Source organism: Gopherus evgoodei, chromosome 2 (assembly GCF_007399415.2).
Source record: "Gopherus evgoodei ecotype Sinaloan lineage chromosome 2, rGopEvg1_v1.p, whole genome shotgun sequence".
Taxonomy (NCBI): Eukaryota; Metazoa; Chordata; order Testudines; family Testudinidae; genus Gopherus; species Gopherus evgoodei.
In genome coordinates, this window is record NC_044323.1 from 96,363,043 (window position 1) to 96,388,543 (window position 25,501).

The following is a 25,501-nucleotide window of genomic DNA, read 5'->3' on the forward strand; positions in this document are numbered from 1 at the left end:
TTAAAAAACCCAAGGTCTGTTAACTGAAATTCTACTAACCCTGGGTTTACATTGCACTGTAGACATACCCAGTCCTTAATTCCCTGACTCAGAACTCAATTAGCCTTTATGTGAACTGGACCAGGTTGGATGTAGCGTGTCTACACTACCCCAAAGGGAACTCTTGAGTGGATTCTGCCTCAGAGAGGAATTCCCTGGCACCTCACAGGCCTGTCCCCACTACTTGTTCCCTTTCAGAAGGTGCAGCATACTCCCCATGTGTCTGGCCAATTTTACTGCCTAGTGCAGAGGGAGCTGGGGTCCTAGCCTGCCTCCTCCCCACCCCTTTTACATCCTTCTGCTTAAGGTGTCCAGACACCTCTATTGGATCCCTCTTCTCATGGCCTTGCACAACAGCTGGAAGGCTTCTTGTGTCCTCTGCAATTTGCACACTCAAGCAGCTGGGCACAACCTAGTGCTCAGTGAGCAATTACAGACTAGGGATGATGTAGCTCTTTTGGATAAAATAGGAACTGAACTGAACCTACCTCAAACCCAAACCAAACATCTCAAAGGTTCAGAAAAGTATAGATAACTTTTCATTCCCATTGTTGGAACGGGAGAAAACTGACATGCAGTGAAAAAGCTTTAATTTCAGGCCAACTAGTAGCAGGAAGTCTGCAAAATCTCCCTGCGAGAACTTGTTCTCCTGAGATTTCGACTCCAGTTTTCTACCCCAAAGAGATTTGGATAATGTTCGGATAAACATCCAAACATCACTTCTGAACCTTTTGAGGCTAATCCATTACTAGTGCTGATGGGTCTTCTCTCAAAGGAACATAAAGATTTTATAAGCTGCCTTGAAACAAGTTTTAGTTGGTACAAGGAACAGCTCACAAGAAGCTGAGTCCCAACTTCCTTTGTCACGAAAGTGACTAAGGCCATGGAACGCCTACATTTTGTTTACAAAGCTGTCTTTGATATTGGAGCCAGAATAATCTGTCAACACTTCTGTCAAGGCAGTCATACAAATTCCATTTGTGTAAAAATAGTGTACCACATAACTTTTGGCTTAGGGCCATTTTAACCACAAACTCCAAATAAAATTTAGAAGTGTTAATTAAACCAGTGAAATTTGAGTTGGAAAATATTATCCAGCAGTTAAAGCTAAAATGAAAACACTCTTGTTTAACAGCTATTTTATGTCCCTGAAGGGATAAAACTATGTGAATTCTGGGTTTCCCTAGTATTGCTAAGTGATGAAATATTCAGTTGTAGCAGATCATGATATATCATTGATATAAAAATGCATTTAAATGTACAGAAGGAAAGAAATTCAAAGTTACTAGGTCAGATTCTGCCCTTGTTTACATCTGCATACATCTGAAGTAATGATATTGGAGTCAGTGAGGGGCCTTCAGCGAGCCAGTATGGCCCCAGAAGAGGGTGGCATAGACAGGGAGTGGCATGGCCAAAGCAGCCTGAGGATGTACTAAGGCAGCACATTCCTTCATAACTTCCACTGGAGCCCGCAGCAGAAATTAATGCTGCCCTCCCTGATGAAGCCCCTAAAAGAGGGCAGGTGCGGTAACATTGCCTTCTCTCCCTTGCGGAGCATCCTCCCTGGAATGAAGAGTTGCAGGGTGAAACAAAGAATTGTCATTACAGGAGTAATTTACACGTCCCTGTGCCATCTCCAATGAACGTGACCCATTTAGGGCCCTGGTCCTGCAGTGAGATACCTACAAACAAACCCAACTGCAGGATCAGGGTCTGTGCATGTTTCTGTGAGATACAAATAATCAATACTGAACATGTCTGCTTGAATGGTGACACAAATATGTTTTCATGAATGTTTTCACATCTGTATGGTATCATAAGAACATAAGAATGGCCATACTGGGTCAGACCAAAGGTCCATCTAGCCCAGTATTCCGTCTTCTGACAGTGGCTAATGCCAGGTGCCCTAGAGGGAATGAACAGAACAAGTAATCATTAAGTGATCCATCCGTCGCCCATTCTCAGCTGGCAAACACAGGCTGGGGACACCATACCTGCCGTTCTGGCTAGTAGCCATTGATGGACCAATCCTCCATGAACTTATCTCGTTCTTTTTTGAACCCTATTATAGTATACAGTCACACAAACAGTACATCTCTCTGAATGTGTGATCAGTGAAATAAACACAACTGCATGTATTTCAGATGTGCGATACCCCAGAGATATGCACACTTGCACTTGTATATCTGGCAGTTTGGTACTGTTAACTACTGTGCATAGAGGTATGGAATATTCAAATTTCCAGGTGGCAGTTGGTTATTTCTATATCTTCACTTAGAACCTAATCCAAAGCTCATTGAAATCGATGGAAAGATTGCTGTGGATTTCAGTGGGATTTGTATCAGGCCTTATGTGTCATATCTGCTAGCCAAACTCATTTTTGAGACACAGGAACTGATTTCTTTGTCCTGTGTTTTTGTTGCCTAGAGTGCCTATCGAGTCTTCACCAACAGCACCTGCTTGAAGCACATGATTCTAAAGATCCGCAGAGATGCTCGGAATTTTGAGCGCTATCAGCACAACAGGGACCTGGTAAATTTTATCAACATGTTTGCTGACACCCGACTGGAACTTCCACGGGGTTGGGAGATCAAAACAGATCAACAGGGCAAGGTGAGAGCGCCAACACAATTAATCACTGGGTGAATTTCCACATCCTGCCAATCTCACACGAGGCTAGATGATTGCAAAGGGTTTCTTGTAAACTTAAAATTTGTGACTGTCTGATTTATATATCAGTGAACACACAGAATTATTCCTGACAATAAAAACCTTTGTCTTAGGTTTAGCCCCTGGAAATGTCATTCTCTAAGCTATCTTCTGTCCTCACACAAGGAGACTAAGAAGTGTTGTCTGATTCATGCCAGCGTCCAGGATTGTATAATGCTATACCAGGCATTGTTAATCTTGCACCAAACCCGTACTCCCAACACACACACACACACACACACACACACACACACACACACACACACACACACACACACACTAATCAAACACTATTCAGATTTATAATATATGACTTAATAATGCTGACTAGGAACACTCTATCTGAATACCTCTGCCTCAGACTTTGGGAGAGTTCAGATTTAGAGCCACTCAGCCGCATGGACCTAATTCTGCTCTTACTTTCAGCACTTTTGCAGCTCTGTGACTCCACTGATTTCAGAAGAGTTATATCTGATTTATACCACTGTAACTGAGAGGAGAAATGGCCCTGTGACTCCAGATTCAATAATGGGACTAACCAAAACATAGTCCAGACACCCACAAATGAGGTTGCATGTGGTATGAAGGCAGAACTTTCCCCTAATTTTCCAGGTGCAAGGCTAAGGAGTTACCAGAATAAGGCTTGATTTTGAGGGGCTTAGCTGAAGCTCATTAGAAGTTGCAAGCCCTGAGCTCTTCTTGTCATCAGGCCGATAGTGTCTAGCTCTTGGTTGTTCATTTAAAAAGAAGTGATGCTGAAATCTAAGGGTCAAGTCCTGTGTGATACTGATCACCTTCAACAGCCACTGACTTTGCTGGTAACTAAAGGTGCCAGCACCTGGCAGGAAGCACTCAGCATCTTGTAGAATCAGGCCCATAGAGCATAATCAGTATGCTCACAGGTAGAGTTGTGCTTTGCACCTGGCAATGAGGGACAAGCTCCAAAAGGGAACTGGCTGGCTTTAAATTACGGGTGATACTAGCTTGAATCAATTTCAAGGAATTTGGCAAATTAGTATGATAGAAACGAGTTCCTGTAGGAATACAAGGAATATCGGACTAAAACTCATTAAGCTGTAAATTGTGAGCTATCATGACTGCAAAATGTGGCACATATGATATGCTCTATTCCCTGCTCAGTTTGTATGCTGCTTTCTCATCCCTCAACTTTTTCACCATGTTAGCTTCCTGCTTATGAATATACAGTATTCTTTTTATTACAGTCCTTCTTTGTTGACCACAACAGCCGTGCTACCACTTTCATCGATCCCAGGATCCCACTTCAAAATGGCCGTCTCCCTAATCATCTGACTCATAGGCAGCATCTCCAGCGACTTCGCAGCTACAGTGCTGGCGAGGTAACTATAGCATTAAGACCCCTTCCTAAATGTATGGTATATCTGCTAAAGAAGTGGTTCTGAACTGGGGGCACACAGAGATCTTCCAGGGGGGTACATCAATTCATCTAGATCTTTATCTAATTTTCTAACTGGCTACATAAAAAGCACTAGCAAAGTCAGTACAAACTAAAATTTCATACAGACAATGACTTGTTTACACTGCTCTATATAGTACACTCTGAAATGTAAGTACAATATTTATATTCCAAATGATTTATTTTATAATGATGCGGTAAAAACGAGAAAGTAAGCAATTTTTCAGTATTAGTGTGCTATGAAACTTCTGTATTTTTATGTCTGATTTTGTAAGCAAGTAGCCTTTAAGTGAAGTGAAACTTGGGGTACACAAGACAAATCAGCCTCCTGAAAGTGGTACAGTAGTGTGGAAAGGTTGAGAGCCACTATGCTAGGGCACATGATGGTTCTTATTTTTAGCTTTTAAGAAGCAGATGCATCTTAAAAGTATTTAGAATTTCACCCCAGTAATCACATTTGGCTAAAGAAAAATCTCAGCCTTGATTTACTGTTCTTCTCTCAGCTCCTTAATCTGAGTCTCCCTGAACCCTGAGTTCTCCTTTTCTCCTCACAAGTCTTCATGCTATCAGCCCTGTATCTGTCACTTCCTTGATACTGACTCTGCTGACCCACTCATTCATGCATTTGTCATTTCATGCCTTGAACATTGAAACGCCTTTCTCATGGCCTCCCAAAGTCACCTGTATCCAAATTCCAGCCTGTTCAGAATGCTACAACACACCTATATATTCCACCAGTATACCCAGAATTACTTCACCCTCAAGCTGAAAACCTCCTTTGCCTCTGAATCTGCTATGGACTCACTCACCATGTGTTCAAAGCCCTTCGTGGCCATGCTTCAACTACCTCTGTGATATCATCTCTTCCTATATTCTCAGCTGCTCTCTTTGCTCTGCCAGTTATGGCTTCTTTCCATCCTCTACCCACCTGTGCTTCCACTGTCTCGGCTACTGTCTATAGCTCAGTCTGCTCACTTCCCTCTGGCATATATTGGGCCTGATCCTCCACTGGAATAAACTGGAATAGCTCAATCCACCAGGAGAAGGTCTGGACCATTAATGACAGCCCTTCACCACCCTTAATCGATTGCTCTCCTATACTCAAACACCTTCTTATTGTAACATCCATCATTGTAACTTGCATGTGTTCTGAGGTATCTGTAGGACATCCACAAAATAAAGTGACACTTGACTGTGCAAGAGGAAGTCTTGGGGGGAAAGAGAAGCACAATAAAGGCAAAGAAAGCCTGAGATCACATTATGCTGCCCTAGTGTGGACAGCAGATGCATTTGGGATAGTGCAACAGAATGCAGACATGCGAGGAATAACAGCACCATTCTATCTGACACCTGTCTGACACTTTAAAATATCCCTTATATCTGAAGGGTTTTAATAGATTGTTTTGTAGCTTTTTATCTTTCAACAGATAGCGGCTTCATATTTCTTTCTTGCTAGAGTATTCCTCAAACTGCCTGTCAATAGCAGGCTGTAGACATTTGACCTTCTCTAATGCAAATCAACCAAACTGATAAAACAATGGAAATAGATTTTGAAGGAAGACACAGTGTTTGAGGTTCTGGCCCAGGCTTTAATAAAATTAAGGCATCCAATACAATTATGGCCTGACAGTTCAGCAACTCACTGTGACACTAATAAGATAGTGTCCCTAGCTTGTGTAGTAATGTATGCTGCGGTGTGTTTCCATGCTGCTAGACTACAGGCGATAGGCTTTATGATACTGAAATCTTTTCAGATAATCTTTTATCTGTTGCACAGAGATAACATTCCCCACTGCACAGTGTGCAGAGGATGATGGGAGCATAAATGCCACTCCAGGCTCAAATGATAGTGGAGGCCAGGAGGCTAAAGCACCAGCATTTCTCTCCCACCTGCAGAACTGCACCATAGTAGAGGCTTTTTAGGGTTTCAGGATAGGGGAACAAGTTGGGAGTGGGTCCCAGCCAAAGGAACAGCTGTTGAATTCATCATCCTCTCCCAGAAAACCAGCAGGAAAATTCCTAGGGGAGTTAATATTGACCCTATCAATGTTAACTCCAGCAGGATCATGCTGTTCCATCCAGCCCCCTTGGAGAGGCTGTGTTGGACTAACGGGTGGGATTGGAGGCAATAACAGCACTGCTCCTGAGGTATCAGTACTAGTAGGGGAGAGAGAGCACTGGAGGGTTGCATGGATTTCCCCATCATGGGTGAATAGGGCAACATATGTTTTTTTCAAATGTTCACATACATTTGTCAATGAATTTGCTTCTGTCATGCCTACTACCCTAACTTAGTGATCGATTTCTGCCAACACCATAGCACTGAATTTTGCTGTTTGCAGTGTTGTTGTAGCCATGTTGTTGCCAGGATATTAGAGAGACAAAGTGGGTAGGATAATATCTTTTATTGGACCAACTTATTTTGGAGAAAAAGACAAGTTTTTGAGCCACAGAGAGCCGAAGGAAACCTGACCTGAAGAAGAGGCCTGTGTCACTCGAAAGCTTGTCTCTTTCCCCAGCAGAAGATGGTCCAATAAAAGATATTCCCTCACCCACCTTCCATCTATAATTGACTTTTGCTGCCATGCCTGGTTCACAAAAAGCAGATCTGAAAGTTGTGCACACAGTACTGCATGCTAGTGGAAGCATTTGCATTGGAAGTGCTTCCACATTCATCCAACCAGGGAGCAGAAACAATGGCATGTAACTTACCTGCCAAACCTCACAGACACATGAAGCTCATATATCAAGGACTGGCAGAGAACTATCCACTATAAATCCATACAGTTGCTTAAGAGAAAGAGACAGAGGAAAAAAACCCAGATGAAACAGTCGAATACTGTTAAGTAATGAGAATACTGTTGAATACTGTTAATATATTTGAGGAAATTGCAAACTATTCCTAGGATCTGATGCCCAATGGAAAGACTCCCATTTACTTTTGTGGGCATCAGATCAGGCTCTAAAAGCCCCTCTTTACAGAGCAGAAGACTCTAGTGCCAAAACAGATTTACCAAGAGCAAAAGGTTTCATACCATGATAGCAGTTGTTAATATGAATAGGATGAGTTTTTGTCCTATAAATCATGCCCACAGGGAAATCCCACAGACTCACTTAGGTTTGAGAGAGAGGAACAACATGTCAAAACACGCGTCCCCCTGGCCACTTGCCAGCTGCGTGAAGTTCTGCTGGCTCCTCTGCTGAGCAGCAAGGAGAGCCCTCTAAACAGCAGGAGAGAAGCAAATTGGAGATTTTAAAAATCTGTCAGCATCAATTAAATAAATCAACTGTTTCTCATCCTCCTCCTCAACTTAATGAAGGGCAATTGTGGTCTTTGTACTGAGAGTAAAGGATAGGGATATAATCAATGCCAATCAGCATGGCTTTATGGAAAACAGGTCTTGTAAAACAGTTCTGATTTCATTCTTTGATGTGATTAGACCAGGGGCAGCTCCAGACCCCAGCATGCCAAGCGCACGCTTGGGGCGGCATGCCGCAGGTGGCGCTCTGCCGGTCGCTGGGAGAGTAGCAGGCAGGCAGCCTTCGGTGGCATGCCTGTGGAGAGTCGCTGGTCCCACGGCTCCGGTGGACCTCCTGCAGGCGTGCCTGCAGAGGATCCACTGGTCCCGTGGCTTCGGTGGAGCCGTGGGACCAGCGGACCATCCGCAGGCACGCCTGCGGGAGGTCCACTGAAGCCGCAGGACCAGCGGACCCTCCACAGGCACGCCTGTGGGAGGTCCACCGGAGCCGCAGGACCGTCAACCGGCAGAGAGCCCCCCGCGGCATGCTGCCATGGTTGGGGCAGCGAAATGTCTAGAGCCACCCCTGGATTAGACGTTTGATAAAAGTAACTGCACAGAGGTAATGTACTTAGAATTTTGTAAGGCATTTGACTTCGTACCACACAACAGTCTGATTAAAAAATTAGCGCTACACAATATCAACAAAGCACACATAACGTGGATTAAGAACTGGCTAAAAATGACAGATCTCAAAAAGTAGTTGTCCATGGAGAATCATCATTGAATGGGGGAAAGATGTTCTAATGGGACTCCATGGGGATTAGTACTAGGCCCACGGCTGTTCAACATTTTCATCAGGGATGTGGAAGTAAATATAAAATAACCGCTGATAAAATATGTGGATAACACAAAGATTGACGGAGTGGTATATAGTGATGAGGACTGAGTAGTCCTACAGAACAATCAGGATCACATAGCAAGCTGGGTCCATTCAAGCAAAATGCATTTTAATGCAGCCAAATGGAAAGTTATACATCTAGGAACAAGGAGTGCAGACTATACCTACAGAATGGGGGGGGCTGTATCTAAAAAAAAGTGACTCTGAAAAATAATTTAGGGGAGTAGTGAGTAGGAGTGGGGAGGTGATTTTACTTCTGTATTTGGCACTGCTGAGACAGATACTGGTGTACAGTTCAGATGTCCACATTTTTTGAAGGATTTTGAAAAACTAGAAATGGTGCAGAAAAGAACCAGAAATATTATTTGTGAGCTGGAGAAAATGCCTTGCAGTAAAAGGGTTAAAAGCAGTGTTTCTCAAACCGGGTTCACCGTTTGTGTAGGGAAAGTCTCTGATGGGCTGGGCCGGTTTGTTTACCTGCCCCGTCTGCAGGTCCGGCTGATCACGGCTCTCACTGGCCGCAGTTCGCCGCTGCAGGCCAGTGGGGGCTGCTGGAAGTGGCGGCCAGTAAGTCCCTCGGACCATGCCACTTCCAGCAGCTCCCATTGGCCTGGAGCAGCAAACTGCAGCCAGTGGGAGTCACGATTGGCCAGACTGTGGACGGGGCAGGTAAACAAACCGGCCCGGCCCACCAGGGCTTTCCCTACACAAGCGGCAACCCAGTTTGAGAAACACTGGTTAAAAGCCTGCAAGGTTCAGTATAGTTGCCCTTGAATCAAAACCTCACATTTTAGCATCTCAAATATACTTCTAAGTTAAGCCATCCTTATGAGATTGGAACATACAAATATGACTTCCCAATTAAAGTCAGCTATCTTCACCTTTATATGTAAATAGCATTCTCTGGAAAACTTAGAGATAATAATTATACAGCTTTTATTGATGGGTCACTATTGTTTCTAAGCTCTTCTATACAAAGCCATACCACAACTGCCAACAGACAGACCTTTCCAAAATGCACCTTCCTCCTTAATCTGTGCCTCATATTTCATATAAAAACATATTGTGCATATTCTGGAACACCTTCCTATTCCTATTCCACTCCACAAAATTGATTGACTTAAAAATTGCTCACTCATATTCCTGTTTTTCTGTTGTAATGAAGTATCTTCCTAAATTAAAGATCTTTGTAAAGGCTTTTGATGTCCATTTTTAAGCTTCTTGATCTTCAGTAGCATTATGTAGTTTATCCTGTAAAATTTCTATAATTTTGGGTGCAAGGGCATCCATTTGCCCCTTTCTGCAGAGCAAAAAGGTCAAGGCTAATCCCAGCTACCCTTTAAAAAAATAATAGGCCAGATACTCAGCTAGTATAAATTGGTGGTGTTCTATTGAAGTCAGCAGCTAAAGACTAGAGAACAGTCTATGCCTTGAATCCTGCTACACCTCCAGAAATCAAAACAGATCAGTAGCAATGGTGAAGTGTCACCATTCTCTCCAGGGCTGCCCAGAGGATTCCGGGAGCCTGGGGTCTTCGGCGGCTGGGGGGTCCCGCTTCGGTGGTAATTCGGCAGCGGGGGGTCCTTCTGCTCCAGAAGACCCACGGCTGGGGCCCCCGCTGCCGAATTACGACCGAAGCGGGACCCGCTGCTGAAGTGCAACGGGTCCCGCTTCATCGGTAATTCAGCGGCTGGGGGTCCTTCCGGAAGACCAGGAGCAGAAGAAGCTCCAGGGGTCCAGGCCCTGCGAGAGTTTTCCGGGGCCCCCAGAGTGAGTGAAGGACCCCGCTCCAGGGGCCCCTAAAAACTCTCATGGGGGCCCCTGCAGGGCCTGGGTCTGGAGCAAATTGCCCCACTTGCCCCCCTACTAGGCGGCCCTGATTCTCTCCAGTTGGCTTCCCTTCTGGAATGGCCACTGTCATTGTATGTTGACAGGAAATACTAGAGCTTATAAATTTACCTTAAAAACAACAGGTAGGAATTTGAGCCAAAACCAGTGGCCACCCATGGTGGAGAGGCACCAGAGGGAGTAGATGGATTTTGCATGCTCACCACCTCAAACAGCGATGGACATATGGCAGAATTCAAATGAGCAGCAGATGTATATTTCTAGTGATGACTGCAATAAATCACAAATGCAGAGTCCAAAGAAGAAAGATGAGAAGCTGCTATGGTGGATTTGGGCACTGAAGGAGTTCTCAGCTATCTGGTTGCAATCTACAAGGGGAAACGCATGGTTGTTTAAGGTGTATAAATCTGTCAAATTGTCCAGCACTAGATGAGTCAGGATGCTAAATCATTAGCACTGTCACTTTTTAAAACACTGGAAAATAATCTGATAATCTGAGTTAATTGATTCAATTAGAAAGTTAGGACAGACAATACTATTGTAATTAAATGATTAATTGGAGCTATTAATTGTCCTATATATGGCTAAAAACAGAAAGAGGGAGAATAGATAAAAGAGAAGAGGAAAGCTAATTAGATGATTTGGAATTTTCCTGCTACCTAGTCATAGCTACAGATCAAATGGGACCACTTGTGAGGGTAAAACTGCATAATGTGTAAGTGTAATGTCAAGGCCCAAACATGGCAAAGCCCAGCCAGTGATGGCTAAGTGAGAAGAATGGGAGAAGAAGAGGAGTACAACTTACAAAATGGGATGATTTATTCTGTAAGGTTGCATGTGTATCTGGTTGGTTAGTTCTGATTCTTAATTTTATTTGTCTTGTACTACTTGTTTTCTCTACAGTGTTTTGTTTCCTTTTAAGTAATTTTTTCCATTCCTCCCCACCCACACGGACATCCCCTTCATCTCTTTCTGGTTTGGGAAAATAGTATCAGGTACATGGGCTGGAGCAAAGCAGTAGAAAGCTAATAGGAGGAAGTGAATTATGAGAGGGGATATCAAGATGAGGACTGGCTCAGTAAGGCTGTTACAGGCACAGGCTGGTGAGGAAAAGACATGGTGAGGCGTGAGAGGGAGAAGGAGGCAAAGGGACTAAGAAGAGGAATTAGCACAGCATGGGCACAAAGGAGGGAAATTGTCCTATAAATGCATGAAAATAACCTTAATGAAACTTGTGAGCTCCTCAAGGTCTTGAGGAATGGGACAATGAAGGCAGAAATGGTACATTGCATCTCCCTCTGTCTTCAGAACAACTGTAGGGTTAGATAAAGTTGTTTATGATGAGAGATGGCTTTCTTACAGCCAAACTTTTCATTACCCCTATGCAGCTTTCCAAAATCATTGACCCAATAAATGTTTAAAATAGCAACAATCCACACAAGATTAGTTGTTGCTTAATTACATCCTAGATGATTTCCTGGAGAGCTAAGTAGTAAACTTGTCTTTAAAAACAAGATGAATTTTGCCAAGATTATCACACCAGTACATTAAACACTTTGGGCCTGATCCTCTTCTCGCTGACACTGGGGTAAATTGTGAGTAACTCCACTGAAATCAGTAGCATGGATCCATGTAAAACTGGTGTAAGTGAGATCAAAAGCAGGCAATTTCTTATGGTGGAAAAAAAATGTGCAATATGCTGTAGCAGCAGTGTTGTGTTTTCAATTACAATACATTTAATTAGTGTATTGAGTTAGTGCCAAGGTTTTTTTCTCGTTTAACATGTGTATTGTCTAGTGCTCACTACCTATGTTTTATATGTTACAAATATGACTTGTTAGTCACATTTAGCTGCTCGGTTTTCATTTATAGCCACTCGGAAGACCTGATATTTGGCCTTAATACTGAAATCTGATTGGCATTGCCCAGAGCTTGGATTCAAAGCTAAGAATCTAAAATACTGGAATATGGGCAATTTCTTTCTGAAGTTATTGCCAAGCGCTACAATTTGTTGAATAAGAAATAAGCAACTATCGCCTCAGCATTTGGGGAATTGGTGTTTTCATGCATCTTTGGCCTGATTCTGATTTCTCTAACACTGATTTGTTATCAATGTAATTCCATTAGCTTCAGTTTAGAGTTGCTTTGGATTAACACACATGTAAATGAGAGAGAATTCAGGCTACATTCCATTTTCTTTCTTTTATTATTATTTTTATGGCAGAGGTTTACACATTTGTTCAGGGAGTAAGCCCTATCTCCTCTAAGGAAATTGCCCATTGCTGGCAGTATCTGTCAGCAATCTGTCAATACTTATGCTATCTTCACTATCTGAACATCTCCTCCAAACCTTAATGTATTTATCTTCACAATATCCCTGTGATGTACAGAAGTACTATTATTCCTGTTTTACAGATGGGGAACTGAGATGCAGAGAGACTGAGGGCTTGTCTACACAGGAACACTCAAAAATTGATCCAAATTAACTAACAATGTGAATTAAAGTGGATTAGTTAAATTGCATTTAACCCCTATATTAGTACTTTAATTCAGAATTAAAGTAGCCTTCATTTGGTTTACATTAGAAGTGAATTAAAATAAGCCAAATTAAGACCACTTTAATTCTGAATAAGGGTGTTCATACAGGGCTTTAGTGCAGTTTAAATTCACACCTTTAATTAATTTGGATTAATTTTCGTGAGTGTCCTTGTGTAGACAAACCCTAAGAACCAGATTTACAAAGTTCAGATAGATGTCTAATGGGATTTACAAAAGAACCTAAGCAGATTAGGCACCTCAATCCCATTGAAGTCAGTGGGAGTTCAGTGGCTAACTTGTCTAGGTGCTTTCTTTTAAATCCCACTAAGCATCTATCTGCATCTTTAGGAACCGAAATACCTTTGTATACTTGGCCATAGGTGATTTGCCCAAGGTCACACAGGAAGTCTGTGTCAGAACAGGGAATGGCTTCTCCTCCCCTCACACCTTTCAAACTGGTGTTGGAAACTGTTTGGCTGCCAGTATGGACAAACCAAAACCATTTTCAACACCACTGCAGAAAATATGATTGAAATTATGTGAAATATGTCCTGAGTCATGCTTTTGATAGCAGTGATTGTTATCAGCTTGTCATGCTGGCAGCTTTTTTCAACAGTTGCAAAAAATCCAGGGCAAAGCATAGCTGACAATCACTGTCAACTGTGGGTCTTTTTCCTGATGTAGACAAGGCCCAAACCAGGGACAGTGTTGGACGCGTACTGCTTCTGTTTATCCACACTTTGGATAAACAGAAGCAGTGCATACGCATGCTTCTTACATATATTCATGCAAGTTACTCACATTCACTGCTGGGAGAATATTACCCCTTTCTGTTCTGATATATCTTTTCTTCATGTTTTTACAACAAAAATTTCCACCCCAGTATGCCAAATGACTATTTTAGAACCAAATTAAAGAAAAGTGTCCTTAATTTTTTTACTCAAAAAATTGCACAAACACCTGTTTCTACATGTGTGTGGTATTTGCATATGCAAATTTAATAATTGAATGCAAAGGCCTGCTCTACACTTAAAAATTTGACTTGCATAGCGAGGTTAATGAGGGATGTGACTTTTTACTAATACTGTTATGCCTACAAAAGATGCAGTTATACTGATATAAGGCACTTTATGAGGCACTGGTATAAGGCACGTGTAGTTTATATTGCTTTGTCGGACTGGAATAAGTTATATACCTCTATGAGCATATATTTACCAGTATAACTGCATCAACACTGGGGAAGGGAGGAATTGCTGCTCTAACTATGCTGGCATAGCTAAAGAGGCAAATTTGTATAGTATAGACAAGAACATAGTGTGCATCCATCTGCAGACCCAGAATTATATGCCTCTTTGAAGCTGAACAAAAACTTGACCACCAGAGTGCAAAGCCATTCCTTTTTCATGAAAACTTGTGCCTAAATTATTTCTATGGTATTAATATGCATATTGTTGATTCCATGTGTAATTTCTCTAGACTGGGACTACGCAGCATATATCACAGCTTTAGAATATGATGTTGAAAACTCTGTCCTATAACAATAAAAAAAATTTCACTAAACTGAATCTCATGACTCTGGATTAAAGTCACAGAAGTAAAAAGACATAAGAAAAGTTTTTATTGACTAATATGTAGCTTAATGTCTAGTTACAACATCTCTTTCTTTCCTTCTTTCATTCTAGGCATCAGAAGTCTCCCGCAATAGAAGCATTTCTCTGTTGACCAGACCAGGCAACAGTCTAGTAACAGCTATTCGAAACCAACACCATCATGAGTCATTACCTCTGGGTAAGTAGGGCCTTCTATTCTTTCTTTCTAGTGGGACACCTCGGGAACTGGTTTAGGACCATTCAACTATCATATCCCTTATCTAGCTCTCTACCAACTCTTCCTTAATGAGGAGCCAGGGAATATTATATTGATGGTGATCACATTATATTACTGTGTGCTTTATTCTGTATGCTGTATTATCACAATTTGACAAGTAATTTTCAGAAGCACAGTTGTCATCATCTCCAAAAGTGTCACTTGCTGCTAGAGTAAAGAAAAGCCTCTGTGGTCTTTATCTATTCCAGCTTACAATGACAAGATTGTTGCATTTCTACGTCAACCAAACATTTTTGAGATGCTGCAGGAGCGTCAGCCAAGCTTGGCCAGGAACCATGCACTCAGGTATTGATCTGTTCCTAGTTACTATGAACAGTCTCTTTAATCCTGTCCCTTCTGGCTTTGAAGCCAGCTGATAGGGTGTTCCATAGGGCCTGGAAAGAAAGAAATCCTCTCCCTCCAGACCACAGGGTGGTCGTTATACCATTCCATGACCATTGCTGCAGCCAGGAAGTAGCAATTCATGATGCTGATGCTTCTACACCACATGCTCTGTAAGGGCACTGGCTGTACATCTCTACAGCAATGCATCCACTGGCCTCACTCCCACTTCTCCTCTGGCCTTACCTGGCCCTACCATTCAGGGATATCCTGGGATACAGGGATATCCAAGGAGCTATCTTTGCATGGGCTTCTCAAATTCAATTCTAACCAACAGCAGAGGAGAAGGGGGGGAGCAGGATTGACCCCATAATGCTTATAAAATCAATTGTCAAATAACTTTATGTTTTGTCATTCACATTAGTATATAGCAATGAGAACAAAAGGTCAGTGGGGAAGTTGGTGGGACCGAGGCTCCAAAGTACTTAGATGCTTTGAAAATTTCGCCTTTTCTGTGCACAGTATAAATGTGTAGACCCAGGTCCTTTGCTGTGGATGAGGAGTGTACAGTGCAGCTCAGCATTGCCCCACTCTTGAACTTGCTGCTATGATGGTCCCCATCATAAAGTACCAACATATCAGATAGCAACTGCCAGTGGCCCCCAGGAGCCCAGAACAGCACCCGGGGATCAGTGGGACACAGGGCAGTCCAGCCACTCCCTCTTTACATGAATCACATCTCCAAAGTCAGTATGAGATCCTCTAAGGGTATGTGTAGACTGCAATTAAAAACCCATGCCAGCTGATTTGGGCTTCCAGGGCTCAGGCTGTGGGGCTGTTTCACTGCAGTGTAGACTTCTTGTCTTGGGCTGCAGCCTGAGGTCTGGGATCCTCCGATCTCACAGGATCCTAGAACCTGTAGGAGTCCTCAGCCCTGAGGTGAACCTGTTACCTCAAACAATGGATTTTGGGATATCCCTATAATAATCTGCCTATCGGCCTCATAGTCTGTTCTTCACGAGGTATGAATTTCTGGGGTTGTTAAGGAAACACTGAAGGACACGAATATAACCTTCCGATAGAGTGATTGACACAGGCACTATATCTTCCAAAACAAAGTATCTTATTATTAAAGTAACTAAAAATCCTTAATACAGTGTAATCTAAAAATTCTAAATAAGACACAGTCCCTTGTTGCAAATTAAGAGAACATTCAAACTGCAATAGCATACAGTTTAAATGATTCTAAGAGAAGCTCTTTGCTACAGATGGCCAGTTTGTAACACATCTTTGACCACAGGTTTTAAATTATACTTTTAAGTTTTACATAATTAAAATACAATTAAAACACACACATTTCAAGTATACACATATTAAATACTATGCTAGACTACACAACACTAAAAATTATATTTAAAAACTGGCAGGCTTACTTTATAAATTCTTTGGCATTGTTCTTTAGTCACTATTGCTGCTCAGCTCTGCTTCTCTGCTACTGTTGCAGTTTATTCTCAGTCAACTCCTGTGATGGGTTGTCACCCTCGGGGTGCAGTCTAGGAGCCATGGGAACCTCTGTGGGCTCTAACTCCCGCAGCTGGGTGGGCTTCTTTCACACTGCTTTGTTGGAGATTCAGCCTCACCAGACTCTGTTATCACCCAGCACGACATCAGGTGGCGCCAGACGCCCAACTGAGTTACCTGAGTGCTTTACCTAAGCCACTCAAGGACATGCAGCCAATTTCCCAGCTCCCCCACTTTGCACCTCTGCTGGAGTATAAACCCAGAATTATACCATCTTACACTGCTTAGGGATCTGTACAATGTAAGCTCATTAATATAGTTTGCCTTCCCCTCAATGTGGGAAAGATATGCACAACAAGCTTGTGTTAACCAAGCTGAGATTTTGCCCCTGACACTTCACTTAAAATACACTGGTTAAGATAAAGCATAAAACAACTTTATTAACTACAGAAAGATAGATTTTAAGTGATTATAAGTGATAGCAAACAGATCAAAGCAGATTACCTATCAAATAAACAAAAACATAAACTACCCTTAATATACTAGTTAGGATTTGAATTAGCAATTTCTCACCTTGACTGATGATACAAGCAGTCCACCAAGTTTCCATACACAGGCTAGAAATCCTTTTAGCCTGGGACCAGCACTTCCCCCAGTTCAATCTTTGTTCCTCAGGTGTTTCCAGGAATTCTCTTGGATGGGGAGAGAGGCCCTGAGATGATGTCACTCCCCGCCTTCTAGTGCTTTTCCATATGTCGGGAGCCCTTTGTTCCAAACTCAGTTCCCAGTCCAGTTTGTGGAAAAATACAGGTACCAAAATAGAGTTCAGTGTTATGTGGTCTGGTCACATGCTCTTGCACGCCTTGAGTCATAGCAGCCATTACTTACAGGGTTGCTGAAACATTCCCAGGAAGGCACACCAGGTGGGGGATAAGCTTCTCCTAAGACCTATTGTTTCTCCCAATGGCCCATTTCCCTGAATAGGCCCTTCACAACCAGCTGTCTAGACTGGAAGCATTTTGCCTAGTAGGTGTCACTCAGGTGTAACTACATTTGAAATACATATACATGGTCAATATTCATAACTTCAGATACAAAAATGATACATGCACACAAATAGGGTAATCATATTAAGCAAATCATAACTTTTCCAATGTCACTTCACAAGACATATCTTGTACCAGATACATCATAATTATGTTTTAATCGTATAAAGAATCTGAGGTGCAGTGTCACAGCTCCCTTCCTCTGTTCACAGCTCACTCCCAGCAGCTTCTCTGTCATTTGTGCATTACTTATTTTGTTTTAATGTTGCTGATATTGTGGCTGCTGCTGAAGCTGCTGTCTTTGCTGCTGTAAGTGCTTTTATTCATCAGAGCTCTCCTCAGAACTCTAAGCTGTCTTCCAGGAGCTCTTCTTCTTGATTTCCAATCTCTTCATCCAACTTCTCCCGATTACAGCCTTCCTCGCTGGCTCCTGACTGACTAACTGCCTGCCAGCACAGCGTTTTTTGTATTGTTCTAACACACATTACCTCATCTTCAGCTACCAGAACTGGCGCAAGTTAGTTCAGGCTGGTCTTCTTGAACTTTCTCCTATCTCTTTCATGCTGCACATGTTCACTGTTGCTGTTTCCTTCAGAGTTATGTTTCTGCCGACCTCCTCACCTGCTTGTCTCTTTGCCAGGGTGCCAACTTAGCTCTCCTTGGCTCTCTGCCAATTAACTGAACTTTCACCCTGTCTCAATATTGAGCATGCTCAGGGTCTGCAGCATCCATCTTAGGGGAAGGTGACCCCTTCTTATTCAGGATAGAGATCAGGTGGACAAAGTGAAGGCTGGAGAAATTCTGAGGTAACAAACCTTTCATGGACAGTTATTCTTGATGTAGAACCATAACCCACCAACTGTGAAGTGCCCAGGAAGATCTTGGCCATATACTACCTCTGCATACCAAAAGATACATTTACCATCTAAGAATGAACTTCAATGAGCTAAAGAATGGGAGCACCAAAAGGCATTTAGTGCCTCTTTGCTTCAGTCTTTACAAAAAGAGTTAATTTTTTTACCAGATACTCAACACAATTAATATTAACAACAAGGGAGAAAGAACCAAGCCATGATAGGGAAAGAACAGTTAAAAGAATATTTAGATAAGTTAAATGTATTCAAGCCAGCAGGACTGCATGAAGTTCCCTCTAGGGTTCTTAAGGAAGTAACTGAAGTAGTCTTGGAACCATTAGCAATTGTCTTTGGGAACTCATGGAGAATGGGGTTAAACCTGCATGGGGGCACGAAGAGGGGAAGCACAGTTGTGCATGGGGAGCCATAATTTATACTTTAACAATCATTGGATATATTTGTAATTTTGTGGGTGCTTTATTCATTAAAAACATAAAACAACTGCAAAACTTTTTCATATTCATATTCATCATGTTTCATTCCTTGTGCTTCTCTAAAGAAACAGAAGAGTGTTTTCTCTACCCTCTAATTCCCTTCTTCTCCTTGATCTCTTTTTATAGTTCACCTGTTGGCCTCCTTGTTTCATGTTCTACATTTCAGATATGTTTTCTTTAGAAGAAGAGTCAAATCCTTGTTAACAGGATGTAAAAAAATGAAGAGGTGCCTGAGTTACGGTGGTCACCACTGAAGAGTCAGCATTTGCTAATGGAGTCCATATAGTTACAGTTATTTTCCACAGGTACCCAAGTATAGGGAAGAACTGTGGTATCTGTGGGCACACATTGACCACCTGATGGCCACTATATTTATACCTCAATGGCAAAAATTCTATAAATCAGATATCTCTACTTATAATTACCATCTTATTCTTCAGAGGTCTTGAGTGAAATCCTGGCTCCACTGAAGACAATGGCAAAATTCCCATTGACTTCAGTGGCACCAGAATTTTAGCCTTAACTCTAACAGTAGTGCCATGGCTAGAGAAGCCCTATATTTTACAGAAACATAGGAACATTATTTACTAAATTGCACTCCTGTCTTCACTTCTTTTCTCTGAGAACTTAATAATGTGTTTAAAATTCTTACCAAAGTAATTAAACCATTTGATGCCATCAAGGTATTTCACCTGTTCCTTTCATCTTATATGAAAGGAGTGAAATGAAAAAGAAAAAAGAAACAGAATGATTATCTTCTGGAGCTAGATCTTCATTTGGTGTAAATCAGCTTCTATCCATTGGCTTTTATGAAGTGATGCCAATTTATACTAGTTGAGGATGTGGCCCAAGGATTCAATAAATGCAACACTGTAATCAGTGTAACAAAACAGAGAACCTCCACGTTTTCCCGGTGAGATTTCTCTCTGAGAGTATTGCTGGCCTTGCTGACTGATCATTTACCTATGAACATCAGACAAAGAGTTTTTTGGGTGTAAAGGATTAGAGTTGCCTCCAGGAAGAATGTAATGCTAATAGATTGAGAGAGAGAATGAAAAATGCCTCCACTATTTAAGATGTACATTTTTGTAACTGAAAATTTTTATCATTGCCATCAAATTATTCTAGACTTTTTTCACTTTTGTAATTTGAGTTCTTATCCCTTAGAGAACAGGAAATGCTTTTATCTCTTTTTCAGCAGAGAACAAAATTGACTAATGATGAGGACTAGACAGCTTTACGGATATGTAATAAGATTTGTAACAGGATATTGAGCCTTTCACCTCTAGGTCACTGCGTTGTTTCCACCTTAGGTCAGTAGTGACTCAAAGCTACTATCAGATGGCTGTTCATCAACTTTTGTGGAATGGGCTTGGTGATCTTAGACAAGTTCCCAGCAGACAAGTGTCCATTTCATACAGAGCTTGATCCTGCAGGGCACCTAGCATTCTGGCACCAATGTAGCAAAGCATTCAACACATGTTTAGCTGTAGGCACGAGTAGTCCCATTTGACTTAATATTGGAATGAATGATGTCCCACTGGACCACTCACATGCTTAAAGATTGCTTGATCAGTGACAGAATGCTTTGCATATTGCAGGATTGAGCTCCAAACAACCACCCCTAGTGGTACAAATTTACACCCAAGTTTGTATTCCCAGCAGAAACCCTGGGGATTAAATGGTCATGGAAAACGATTTATTCTTTTTCTCCTTGAAATAGTCCTTTTATATTTGCATTGAGGCATAAGAACATAAGAATGGCCATACTGGATCAAACCAAAGGTCCATCTAGCCCAGTATCCTGTCTTCCAACAGTGACCAATGCCAGGTGCCCCAGAGGGATTGAGCAGAACAGATAATCATCAAGTGATTCATCCCCTGTCACCGATTCCCAGCTTCTGTCAAACAGGCTAGGGACACCATCCATGACCATCCTGTTTCATAGCCATTGATGGACCTATCCTCCATGAATTTATCTAGTTCTTTTTTTAACCCTGTTATAGTCTTGGCTTTTACAACATCCTCTGGCAAGGAGTTCCACAGGTTGACTGGGCGTTGTGTGAAAAAATACTTCCTTTTGTTTGTTTTAGACCTGCTGCCTATCAATTTCCTTTGGTGACCTCTAATTATCGTGTTATGAGAAGGAGTAAATAACACTTTCTTATTTACATTCTCCACACCAGTCACGATTTTATAGACCTCTATCATGTCCTCCATTAGTCATCTCTTTTCCAAGCTGAAAAGCCCCAGTCTTATTAATCTCTCTTCATATGGCAGCTGTTCTATACACCTACTTATTTTTGTTGCCCTTTTCTGAACCTTTTCCAATTCCAATATATCTTTTTTGAGATGAGGTGATCACATTTGCACGCCGTATTCAAAATGTGGGCGTACTGTGGATTTATATAGAGGCATTATGATATTTTCTGTCTTATTATCTATCCCTTTCTTAATGATTCCCAACATTCTGTTCACTTTTTTGACTGCCGTCGCACATTGACTGGATGTTTTCACAAAACTATCCACAATTATCTCTTTCTTGAACGGTAACGGCTAATTTAGATCCCCTCATTTTATATGTGTAGTTCGGATTATGTTTTCCAATGTGCATTACTTTGCATTTACCAACATGGAATTTCGTCTGCCATTTTGTTGCCCACTCATCCAGTTTTGAGAGATCCTTTTGTAGCTCTTCACATTCTGCCTGGGACTTAACTATCTTGAGTAGTTTCATATCATCTGAAAATTTTGCCACCTCACTATTTACCCCTTTTTCCAGAGACACACAGATAGGCCTGTTTGTTGGTGGTTACAATACTGCTGCCGTGCTCATTGGGTCTGATTCTGATCTTACACGCAGCAGTTTTACACTGACTGACTTCCATAGAATTATTCTTTACTGATAACAGTGTAAGTAAGATCAAAGCCAGGCTCATTTGGTTTCTAGATAGAACTTCAGTCCCCAGGACTATCAATCAAGCAACTTTAATGAACAGGAAATTCATAGGTAGCAATTATTTTAATTTTAAAATAAATAATTGTCCTACAAGTTTTATCATAGAAATTGGAAAGGCATGTATGAGGCCAACCTGGGACTGAAACATGTAAAGTATAGGGCATTACATACAACTCTGTTAAGAAAATGTTGTATATTAGGTATAGCCTCCACAGAGGCGAACTTTCATCTTTCAGTGATGTCAACTGCAGTGTTACACATAAGCTCCAGGGATGGGGAAATCATCTTGTTCTCTAAAATGTGACTCCTGCTTTGGGGACAGACTGCTGGTATGATTTAAAGAATGTTGTTTTATAGGTTTGGTTGTTCAGATTCGAAAGGCAATAGGGATTTTTATTTGCTATCTTTGTGAGAAGAGCAAAAAGGAACTAAAGAAGCAGAGAGGAAAAAATAATCCATCCCTATCTTATGGTTTGGCAATGAATTATGAGATTTCTTTTCCCCCTTTTGTCATTAATTTTCCAGGGAGAAGATCCATTACATTCGGACAGAGGGTACACATGGTCTTGAAAAGTTGTCCTGTGATGCAGATTTAGTAATTCTACTGAGGTAATCAATTTGAACAAAAACAGAACTTTGTCACTCATGGTACGCAAGAAGCTGGTTAGCTGTCTCCACCCTATGTTTTTTGACATATTTTAGGTGATTGACAGAATTTGTTAAATCTAGGCTGATCTCTGCTAGGGCCCTATCATGATTACACAGGGATTCATTTGTCCTGATAGCCAGTTGGTTTTCATAATAATTCAACCACAATATATGTGTCAAATCATACTTTCCAGAAACTAGTCCCCACTGGCACAATGAACTTTACCCTTCGATTGCACTGAACAGTAAGGTTTGGGCTTTAAGTATCAGATTAAAAATTACATTTTAAATTTTTCTGTGGCATTTTGAAATGCAGAAATGTGGTTCACACCTCTCTGAATAACAATCAGATGCAAATTATAGGAATGTCAGTTATGCCATTGGCCGTGCTATCCAGGAGGTTATCTCACATAAAGGAAGAGCTGAGCTACAGTGGAGTGGATAACCATTACTATTTATTGGAGGCAACACCTTAGTAATGTAGGCAGGATCTTCTCATCTTTTGGAGCTCCAATGAAATTAGCGCTTTAGAACCTAGGATAATTTGATTTATGTGGCTCAACACAATGAAGGATTACATTTCTCCGTTGCCCTGTGTTTACACTAAAATACATGCCACCCAAGTTGATTTTGATTGGAGTTACACAGCCCAGTCTATCTAATTCAAGAAGTATATGACTTGCTCCAACCACCTGTACCTCGATGCAGATGATCAGAGAGCCATGCAGTGACTTTAGCAAAATATATGACCAAGACAAATCATAGTCAAAAGGGAAACAATGTGTGTAACAATATGTATCCCCTGTTCTTGCTTTTGACCACTGGATGTTGCTGCTTTTACCATTGCCTCAAACCTTGGCTCATCCATCCAATCTGGCACTGTCTTGGCATGAAAATGCCTAATGGAACTCACTTCGTTATGGTAAATTGAAGTTTTTGCTTCTTGAGACCATGTCTGGTTGGGAAGATCCTGTTTTATGCATCTGTTGGTACTGATTATTATGTTGTAAGTCATGATCAAATGAAGGGCTGCCCAAACTGATCTTTATAACAGAATTCTGCTGTACTGAATTCTTGTGCTTCTTCCTGTGTAGTGAGCGTAAACAGGGCCTGTCTCTCTCATTTTTCCTTGCAGCCTCTTTGAAGAGGATATTATGTCCTACATACCCTTGCAGGCTGCCTTCCACCCTGGCTACAGCTTCTCTCCTCGCTGTTCTCCCTGCTCCTCACCTCAGAACTCTCCAGGTAAATAGAGGGGAAACAACACAAGCTCATGTGTTTGTTGTGCTTCTCCATCTGATAATCACAGAGGGGTGGGTCTCAGCTACAATAAATTGTTGTATCTCATTGGCCTCAAAGGAGTTGTGACAGTTTATACCAGCTGAGAATTGACCCCAGACAATTTTTCTGCTGGAGTGTTTGGTTAATACACAGAATGCTGTCATTTTCATTTGTCTCATGGGACACTGATGCTCTCAGCATGGTGGGAATCAGAGATTGCCCAAGGAGAAGAAAATATGGTCCCAGCTTCCAAATGGTTAGGGGAGATTAGACTGAGAAGGGGATTTTGTGTTCTGAGTCTAATCTATTGACATGTAAGTACATTCTTGAATATCAATATTAGATGGGAGAAGCAAAGTTCGAATCACATATGTATGACAAAGCTTTCAGAACTCCAGTAAACAACTATAGGCCAAACTTAATATCCAGCCAGACACTGTTTCTAAGACTGCTCCTTCTCCCAAGATTCATAGATTTTAAGGCCAGGAAGAACCATTAGATCATCTATTCTAGTCCGACCTCCTGCATGTCACAGGCTAGATAATTTCATCCAGTTGCCCTGTATTGAGCCCCATAACTTATGTTTGACTAAAGCATGTATTCCAGAAAGGTATCCATTTGTAGAAGATTGTTTCCAAGTGTTGTGTATCTCTGAAATATTGTCTGTGCCAAGGAAATTGAGCAGCAGGTGGCTCCCTTTAGCTAAAACACCCAACCCTAACTCAGAAGGATACTGAATTTGTCAACATCTCCACCATGCAACTGGTTTCGTGGTCATTTTGAGTAACATCCCAGGAATATGATCTTAAATCAGTGTAGGCTATTTTCAAAACCACCTTTGCTATTTGGACATCTAGCTCCTATTAAAGTTGATAGGAATTGGGTGCCAAATGCCCTGATGACTTCGTAAATACCAGTCTTAATATTTTTGTGGAAAAACACTGACATCTTGTCTATGCAGGGGAGATCTTTGAAAAAATTCCTATTGTTACCACTGGATTCGCTGATTGCAAGTAGGGATAAACTTCAATGCAAATTGTGGGTTTTAATGTCCTCAACAGGGATTTGCAGCTGTACTTACTACTGATCTAATGGGGCAGATCTCCAGTTTGCATGAGATTTAAACATTTGACCAATATCCTCACTCATTGGTGTGTTGAGAGACATGCAGTGGCTTTTAACCTTTTTTGTGGAAAGATAGTAATATGACAAATAGGATTGATTTGAGTGACTGTACTATTTGTTCATCTGTACTAGTGGTTGCATCAACCCAAAATAACCAGTAATTACTTCTCTTGTGTGGTGTAAAAAATATTCTGACAGAACAAGAGAAGCTTCAGCAGAGATTCTCCTTGAATGCTATATAAATGTGCCTTTCTGTTTTATCATCTGAGTCAAATAGTAATGTCCTTCTGTTGCTACAAATGAGTCTTCACAGATACTTTGTGCTTCAACTAAATGTAAACTTGTTTCCTTCTTCTGGAGGCTTTTCTGCCAAATTTTTCATAAAAGGACTTGTTTTCATTGTCTCCTCTAAAGAGATAGGGTAATGAGATTTCATGGATCCCATCTTCTAATACTGATTGCTATGATGCTCATTTACGCAACAGAACTAATCAGCTGCTTTCAGAATTCAGACTTCAAAACAAAACAGGTCCCGAATTGCTGAAAATCTACTGTTAATGTGAAAATGTAAGACTTCTTGCTGACAGAAATCCTCTCTTCTGTCACAAAGGTTTTTGTGTTTATAGCTGAATGTCTTTAATATACAGAAGGCATTT

The 25,501-nt window shown here is 41.4% G+C and overlaps 1 protein-coding gene across 3 annotated transcripts in view; it reads left to right on the forward strand.

Moving 5' to 3' along the window:
- The window catches only part of HECW1 (HECT, C2 and WW domain containing E3 ubiquitin protein ligase 1), a 394,082-nt gene that overhangs the window by 315,147 nt on the left and 53,434 nt on the right, over positions 1-25,501 (forward strand). For all 3 annotated transcript variants that reach the window (XM_030551407.1, XM_030551408.1, XM_030551409.1), the window contains 6 exons: positions 2,467-2,652; positions 3,972-4,106; positions 14,392-14,497; positions 14,785-14,881; positions 22,317-22,400; positions 23,575-23,684. In XM_030551407.1, the coding sequence (XP_030407267.1) occupies positions 2,467-2,652; positions 3,972-4,106; positions 14,392-14,497; positions 14,785-14,881; positions 22,317-22,400; positions 23,575-23,684 (718 nt within the window). The remainder of the gene's footprint in view (positions 1-2,466; positions 2,653-3,971; positions 4,107-14,391; positions 14,498-14,784; positions 14,882-22,316; positions 22,401-23,574; positions 23,685-25,501) is intronic.